Below are 8,903 nucleotides of genomic sequence, written 5' to 3' on the forward strand. Positions count from 1 at the left end.
CAAACAGTCTGAACAGTTTGGCTATACACTAATATGACCCCTCTTTGGAAAGGTGACACTCTGTTTTGCTCTCGGACGCCCACAAGCCTCACAAGACTCTGAAGGTCCCCTGGTACCAGTTTAAAAAATGATTGGAAGTGCATATGTAGACCATTAAGTGGCAAAAATAAGGGGTTAGATACATGTAAAACAAAATAACATGTGTTTTCTGATCTTTCTTATATCTCTCAGATATAGGGCAGACACTTCAGAACAAACTTCATTTTGATAATATTTTTGCCACTAACGTTGTTCCATGTACTGAATTTGTTATTTAATGCATTTGTATGGGCTAATAGGAGTAAGGCATACAATTATTTTTTATTCATAATTTGTATTTATTTATTTTACACTTCAAGGTGTCTTAAAGTTCAAAATCAAATAGCTAAATGATCCCTGGTATGACTTTCTTAAAACAATCCCATATAGTTTAGTAGAACCCCCTCCCCCAGCTTAGAAAGGTTGCAGATTTATTTTACCTTTATTTAACCAGGCAAGTCAGTTAAGAATAAATTATTATTTTCAATGACGGCCTAGGAACAGTGGGTTGCCTGTTCAGGGGCAGAACAACAAATTTGTACCTTGTCAGCTTGGGGATTTGAACTGCCAACCTTTGGGTTTCTAAATACTTATTTTCCACCATAATTTGCAAATAAATTCAATAAAGATCCTACAATGTGATATTCTGGATTTGTTTTCTCATTTTGTCTGTCATAGTTGAAGTGTACCTATGATGAAAATTACAGGCCTCTCTCATCTTTTTAAGTGGGAGAACTTGCACATTTGGTGGCTGACTAAATCATTTTATGCCCCACTGTATATATATATTTTTTTTCTTTTTTTTGGGGGGGGGGGGTAGTTTGTACAGAAGTTGTGTGTTGGTCATCTTGATTTCAGCTCTCTATAGGCTGCTCACTACACATGCAGACCAATTCTGATATTTTTACCACTATTTGGTCTTTTGACCAATCACATCAGATCTTTTCACATCAGAACTTTTTCAAAGCTGATCTGATTGATTAAAAGACCAACGAGTGAAAAATGATCAGAATTGGATTTCCTGTGTAAACGCAGCCTCAAAGTCATTGTTGCTGAATCCACAGTGTTCTCAAGTGTGTTTGTTGCTCTCTATGGATTTATTTGGATGCTATTGGGTGGTGTGAGGATTGTTACTGCATAGGCCTAACACATTAACAGAATATAAAATCCCTAATATGTGACCATGGCAAACATACGTGACCACAGCAACCTCAGATGGAATTTGTGGACAGTCATACAGATTACTGTTTACTTGTTGAAATAAAATATTAGTTTTATGTTTACTTGTTCTTGGATTAGTGCATTTTAGTTGTTCTCTAGTTAACTGCAGTCTTGCCTCTAAATATTCCATTTACTCCTTCTCAGTCTATTCATTATGGTATTTACGTCTACAAACTATGCCTAAAAACTAACATTGCATTTAAGTGATATAGCCTAATGAATCAGTCCTGTGTAAATATTGTTCTGTGATGTAATTTGATTTAATTAAGTTTTTAATGATTTAAGACATTTGCCATCTGTAATACATTAAGCTTATTAGTTTTTTTTTCAATCAGCAATTGGCCAATTCTCAGTGTTTGTTTATTCAGAATTTTACACATAATTGCATGCAATCACTTAAGGACAGACATTTTATATGGCATGACACAAACCACAGAAGGCCATTTATTAGGCACCATGACATTTCACTAAATGTATTGAAAGTGGGGAAGGTTTTTTGTGGTTGATCTAAAAAACCAATAAGAATCAACACCTCAGTTAAACTATAATGCAGTCATTGATGCAAGCATGAAGTGGGAAGCATGACCTCAGCAAATGCCTAACAAACACCTAATTACATTAGAGTTTTTTCAAATGTTATACCCTTTTTCTCCCTAATTTCGTGATATGCAACTCCACAACAGGCTAGGGGGAAGCAAAGGTCGAGTCATACATCCTCCCCCCCGTCCGTCCGTCCGTCCAAAACCTCCCCTAACCCGGACAACGCTTGGCTAATTGTACTCAGTCCTATGGGACTCTCGGTCACGACCGATTGTGACACAGCCTGGGATATAACCCTGGCAGTAGTGATGCCGCAATACCGCGATGCAGTGCCTTAGACCGCTGCGCCATTCGGGTAGCAAACAATTCTAAATGACTATTTTCAGAAGCGGTGTACGTTCCCCAGAGACAAAGATGGGTAACAGACTGATAAGACTGCAATAAAAATAGGGATGTAACCATGGGGGAACAAACACCACCTACTGTTTTATTAAGCATGTTTATTCACAGAGTGGAGACCGAGATTATATCTGTATTAATGTCATTAAGCATGTCATCCACTGCCAAACACCAATCTGGGGACCAAACCTGCATTGAATATTTACATTGACATTTTAGTCATTTCGCAGACGCTCTCATCCAGAGCGACCTACAGTTAGTGCAGTAATCTTAAGATAGCTAGGTGGGACAACTACTACCCTCTAACCTCAGCAGACAACTGTCCACCTGGAGTTATGGGGGATATCGCTTATGTAGAAGCAACTATTGTGTGAACAGTGCTTAGCTGCCTTGAAATTATCCACCAAACCTCTAAATTTTGGCAGATGAATCTCCTGCTTGCTGATGTTTCTTGGTGTTAAACATTGACTGTGGCTGTGCATAATGCCCTTCAAAATAACATTTGTTTGGTGGTCCTGTCACCTCGCCTCCTCTTTCTCCCTCTCCTTCCATCTTTTTTCTCTCTTGTGTTACCTTCATATTATTGGCTTTCAATCAGTTCATTCATTCTTTCCAAGCAATCACCTCATGCATGTTCAATTGATTTGTTCATCGAAAATGACTAGGGAACCACCTAATATCTCTGTTATCAGCTGTAATTCACAATTAACTCTTGTCATATCCACATTAAGTCAATAGCAAATAATCAGAAAATTGGACTTAAAACATGTTTACACTGGTATCAGAGATCTTCTGTCTCTTCTCTCTCCTTGTCCCTGCACAGTCACAGGGCCACGCTGGCTGTCGCACAGTGGTTGGCAGGGATGCCGATGCGGCGGTGGCAGGTGAACATCTTCCTCAGTTCGGCGCGGAAACGGTCGTGCAGCCAGGCGTACAGGAAGGGGTTACAACAGGATGAGCTCATGGCACACAGATGGCACATTAGTTGGATGAGCAGGAAGTGGCGCTTGTTGATGAGGCGGATGTCGATGTCGCGCAGTACGTTGAACACGTGAATGGGCAGCCAGCACACCCCAAAGGCCGCCACAACAAGCGCAACCAGACGGAAGATCTTCCGCTTCCGGGCACGCTGTGCCTCTGCCTGGTCCCGGGTCCGATGTCCCGGTGCCACACAGTTCCTCAGCTTGACAGAGATGCAGAGGTAGGAGACACAGACGGCAGAGAGTGGCAGGACGTAGGTAACCAGCAAGGTGCTGTAGGCATAGGCTAGCCTCTCCTTCTCCTGCCCCAGCCAGAACTCCTCACAGATGGTGAGGCCCTCCTCTCTGAATTCCACGTGGTAGGTGTGGGCCACAGCTGGAGCCACCAAACCACAGGACAGCAGCCAGATCCCTGACAGCACATAGGCACAGGTGGCCACCGAGGTGCGCTTCTTCAGAGGATGCACAGTGGCATAGTACCTGGCAGGGACACAGAGGGACAGTAATATTGATTTATTCATTGCTTTGAAAAACATTTTCATAAAGATCAATAATTACAATTTTATTATTTTATATACTTTTTGGTATTTCAGTTTAATTGAGACTATCCAGTCAAAACCGATGGTCTTTTTGTTATCTCAAGACAGAGGGACCCACCTGTCGACAGCAATGGCGGTGAGGGTGAAGACAGACACGTAAACTGTGACTGGCTGGATCAGGAACACCAGGTAGCACATAAACCTTCCAAACACCCAGCCACGGGGGTTGAAGGCATAGGCCAGGGTGAATGGTACACAGGTCACACACATCAGCATGTCTGAGAAGGCCAGATTCCCAATGAAGAAGTTGGAGACATTGTGCATCTTGCGGGTGCGGCAGATGACGTAGAGCAGCAAGTAGTTCCCCAACACACCCACCACCACCACCAGGGCGTAGCATGGGATGATGAGCAGCTTGAAGCTCTGCAGCAGAACCACGTCTGCAAACAGGGAGCTGTGGTTGGCCAAGCCGTTCTGGACAGCCACCTCAAAGACTGAGTGCTCCTTAGTTGCCTCTTCGCCTACAGAGGGCAGCAGACCTCCAGTCCATCCAGTGCCACTGCCTTCCATACTGTAACCGATTAACTACACAGCAGTGGGGAGCCCTGAGTACCAGCCACTTAGCAGCTTACCATGGAAGAGGCAAAGCACAGGGGTTGGGGAAGTTTTAGTGACAAACAAAACAATGACATTCAAACAAGTGAATGATGTAGATCCTAAATTATTGTACACTAAACAAAAATGTATAGGCAACATGTAAAGTGTTGGTCCCAGGTTTCATGAGCTGAAATAAAGGATTGTGCGGCCTGTACAGGTATTAAAAAAATGCCACACCTTCAGATCTTTCGTCACAAATAAAGAATACACCATCAATAGATTAATTACATGTCAATCTAACAATGTAGTGCATCTACTGTCTTGTCCATACGCTTAATGGGGAATTGGACCTTGTATGTTTCCAGTAGTGTTGTCTACACGCACCAGCAGTCTCCCCCAGTATTTCATTTCTATTGCTTCTGATATTGCTATGTAGCCCAGACTGTTGTCTCTTTCCAATTATATGTGACATTTGAATTGTCCAATTTTGATACTGTTCTATATATTCCTTGTTAATATGCATTGACTCCCGATTCGCCAGTCTCTAATTAACTATCTGCTTGCAACTGTTGCACCCGTTACACACATCAGGTGTGTCTTCTTAAGTACGTGTCTTTTTAATTTGTTTGTACAGCACTGATGAAGGCATAAGGCCAAAACTTATGCTCCTTCCTTTTTATTTGTTACAGTATATAGCTCCTTGCACTTTCACGTTTGTATTCTTTCGAGGATGTATTAAATGAATGATATTATTTTTGCATCTCGGACTCCTTGGGTTAATCCTCTTCACGGTTTTGAGTGAGAGTACTTTTTTAACTCTATAGATATTTTCACTCCCATGCACCCGCCGACCTTTCATTCTTGCCTGAGCCTAAACCTCATACTGGCTTTCTACTGAAGTAAACGATCCCAGAAATGTTCCATAAGCACAAAAAGCTTATTTCTGAAATTTTGTGCACATCCCTGTTAGTGAGCATTTCTTATTTATCAAGATAATCCATCCACTTGACAGGTGAGGCATATGAAGAAGCTGATTAAACAGCATGATCATTACACGTGCATCTTGTGCTGGGGACAATAAAATACCACTCTAATATGCAGTTTTGTCGCACAACACAATGCCACAGATGCCATTCATCCTCCGCCATCACTTCATGTTTCAGCATGATAATATACAGCTTTATGTTGCAAGGATATGTACACAATTCCTGGAAGCTGAAAATATCCCAGTTCTTCTGTGGCCTGCATACTCACCAGACATGTCACCCATTGAGGATCAACATGTACGACAGCGTGTTCAGTCACTGAAGAGGAATGGGACAGCCTTCCACAAGCCACAATCAACAGCCTGATCAACTCTATGTGAAGGAGATGTTGTGCTGCATGAGGAAAATGGTGGTCACACCAGATACTGACTGGTTTTCTGAGCTACGCCCCTACCTTTTTTTAAGGTATCTGTGACCAACAGATGCATATCTGTATTCCCAGTTATGTGAAATCCATAGATTAGGGCCTAATGAATTTATGTCAATTGACTGATTTCCTTAAATAAACTGTAACTCAGTAAAATCTTTGAAATTGTTGCATGTTGCGTTTATATTTTTGTTCAGTGCACATGAGGTTGGTGGCATCCTAATTGGGGAGAACAGGCTTGTGGTAATATCTGGAGCAGAATAAGCAGAACAATATAAATATATGGCTTTCTCCTTTCCTTCTTTTCCTTAAATGTCTTCTATTCTGCATGAAAACTAATCATGCATGCAGCATGATTGGTTGAGGACCGCAATGAAGCCCATCAACAAAGTTGAAGCAATAATTTCAATAATTACTTGTGGTAATGGACATTTTATAAGAAAATGTCAAAGCTTTTACTATTTTTTGAAGGCTTTCATACAACAAAATAATTCATGAAATAATACTTTTCTGAAATAACACATGATTATACCATCCTGGAGGTATTGGTAAAGGAAGGACAGTCACATTTTGAAATCCTTAGAAAGGAGATTAAATGACAAAATAAAGTCCTAGGCAAGACAACAAGCTTTATGGATTTCTCAAAGATGCCTGACAGACCCCCTTAAAAGAAAGTATCACCATGATTAGAGCTGGCACTATTATCCTATAATCGTGTAACCGACAATTATGGGGAAAAAACATGAACTTTATTGAACTCTCCTTTATTTTTTTAAGTGTTCCACTCCGCTAGCCAGCACCTCGCCTTAATAGGTGTGCGTTTCTTTCGCCTCTAGATTATTCTGAGAAAAACAACTGCCATAATAGTCTTAATAAATGTATTTTAGGGGGGGGTTAAACTTTATTCTTAAGTAGATATAATATATTCAATACTATTTATTTGTTGTTGACATGAAGTGAGTGATGTTGGTAATCATTTTACAGCATTTTTTTTATTTAACCTTTATTTAACTAGGCAAGTCATTAAGAATTGTATTTTATTTACAATGACGACCTACCCGTTGGGAGGAGAAACTACTCATTGTATACATTAGGTATATCGTAGCTAATTTATAAGGATGCATTAGGATGCATTTCAAGCAAAATATATATTTTTAATATTACAATTATGATTAGAACTGTCAACATTTGCATCACACTTAGTCATTACCCTAAATGTCATAATCGTCACACCACTAACTGTGATTGGATACGAGTGTGACATTTGGTTTAATGGTTGAGTTTAATTGTTGTGGTTTTCTCCAAACTATTACAGTGACCATGGGCCAAAAGCCAAGTTTTCAGATGACCCCTGAGAACACAGACACAACCAATAGATCCATCAATATGGACATTACATTAATCAATCAAAACATATGTTTGTAGGCTTTCTACAGTATGGTAATTAAAGTAGATTCATTCTGTAGTGATTAATGAGAAAATATTCTAAACCCCTTCATAAATTTTCCTTTCATTTACTAAATGACTTGAAAAAAAGAATATAATGAATCCATTCCCATGCCAGCTGTACCATATTATTTATATAGCTTTAGGGAAACAAGTTTTGAGGAGAGGTAGCTCTTGTGAAATGTATAGAACTTTCCACAAAACTGATATTTTATAGTATAAATGCAGGGCTGGCCCTAGCCTTTTGGGGTCCCTAAGAGAGATTTGGTTGGGGGCCCCCCACCTCGCCGGCAAAACATTTTAGAAGACCCCTCTTGACGGCACAGAGATAAGTATTATTAGTATACATTTGTTTTAACGCACATTTCCTGAAATTCTACAAATTTTGCCATGGGGCACAGATAACATTTAACAATTTTACAACATATTTCATGGAATTCTACTAATTTTGCCTCAGGGCGGAAAGAAAAAAGTTTTACAGCATATTCCTTGAAATTCTACACATGCCATGTTAATATGATATCTGAGTAAGAGTGACTAATACTATCAATGGGGACCCCCTAGAAGTCGGGGCCCCTGGACATGTGCCCTTCATGTCCGGTCAGTAATTTTGGCCAGTTTAGAGTAAAAAAATGTTAGCTGACATGGGCTATTTGAGTGACTGTCAATGACTTACATAAGAGGAAAACTGCTGATTCACAACCGCACTTTGTGTATTACACTATCCTAACAGTAAGTTGAGACCCCGACTGATTTCCTACACGTATTTATTATATTTTTTTGGTCAGGGGCCCGCTAGCCTAAGCAACCTCATGTCGCCTATGCCCAGGGCTGGCACAGTATAAGTGCATGCCTGGCCACTCAAACAGCTGTAATCCCTTCCCCAGCTTGAAATGGTCAGGGTTTTACGACATCAAATATACAGTATCAGTCAAGAGTTTTGGGCACACCTACTCATTCAAGGGGTTTTCTATATTTTTACTATTTTCTACATTGTAGATTAATAGAGAAGAAATCTCTACACCTGAAACCCCACCTCTTCAAGGAATACCTAGGATAGGATAAGTAATCCTTCTCACCACCCCCCCTTAATGATTTAGATGCACTATTGTAAAGTGGCTGTTCCACTGGATGTCAGAAGGTGAATTCACCAATTTGTAAGTCGCTCTGGATAAGAGCGTCTGCTAAATGACTTAAATGTAAATGTAAATGTAAATCAAAACTTTGAAATAACACATATGGAATCATGTAGCACCAAAAAAGTGTTAAACAATATATAGTTTATATTTGAGATTCTTCAAAGTAGCCACCCTTTGCCTTGATGACAGCATTGCACACTCTTGGCATTCTGTCAACCAGCTCCACCTGGAATGTTTTTCAACGGTCTTGAAGGAGTTCCCACATATGCAGCACTCCATCACTCTTCTTCTTGGTCAAATAGCCCTTACACAGCCTGGAGGTGTGTTGGGTCATTGTCCTGTTTAAAATGAGTAGGTGTGTCCAAACTTGTCTGATGCTGTACATAGAGCAGTGGATCCAATTAATATCTGAACTATCCCATCGCATTCAAGCTTACCACCACATGTAAGCCTTATTAACTTAGTGCCTTTGAACTTTAATGTAATTGCTGATAGTTCAGATTGCTGACATGCCTGCATGACCATCAATTTGATGTACAAGTACCTCTGGT

General features: G+C 40.3%; 1 protein-coding gene across 1 annotated transcript; it reads right to left on the reverse strand.

The window, feature by feature from the left end:
- Positions 1-1,653: 1,653 nt before the first annotated feature.
- On the reverse strand, positions 1,654-4,367 carry LOC135547938 (prolactin-releasing peptide receptor-like). The gene is made up of 2 exons (XM_064977147.1): positions 3,876-4,367; positions 1,654-3,698 (listed from the first exon to the last, which is right to left on the reverse strand). The coding sequence occupies exons 1-2, from the start codon at positions 4,325-4,327 to the stop codon at positions 3,062-3,064; spliced, it is 1,089 nt and encodes a 362-aa protein (XP_064833219.1). The 5' UTR covers positions 4,328-4,367; the 3' UTR covers positions 1,654-3,061.
- Positions 4,368-8,903: the final 4,536 nt, after the last annotated feature.

The sequence above is a fragment of the Oncorhynchus masou genome, chromosome 11 (genome assembly GCF_036934945.1).
Source record: "Oncorhynchus masou masou isolate Uvic2021 chromosome 11, UVic_Omas_1.1, whole genome shotgun sequence".
NCBI classification, from domain to species: domain Eukaryota; kingdom Metazoa; phylum Chordata; class Actinopteri; order Salmoniformes; family Salmonidae; genus Oncorhynchus; species Oncorhynchus masou.

Coding starts and splice junctions, on each gene's coding strand:
- LOC135547938 (XM_064977147.1), bottom strand. CDS start 4,327: ATGGAAGGCAGTGGCACTGGATGGACTGGAGGTCTGCTGCCCTCTGTA. Junction 3,699..3,875: donor ACCGCCATTGCTGTCGACAG/GTGGGTCCCTCT, acceptor TGTCCCTGCCAG/GTACTATGCCACTGTGCATC.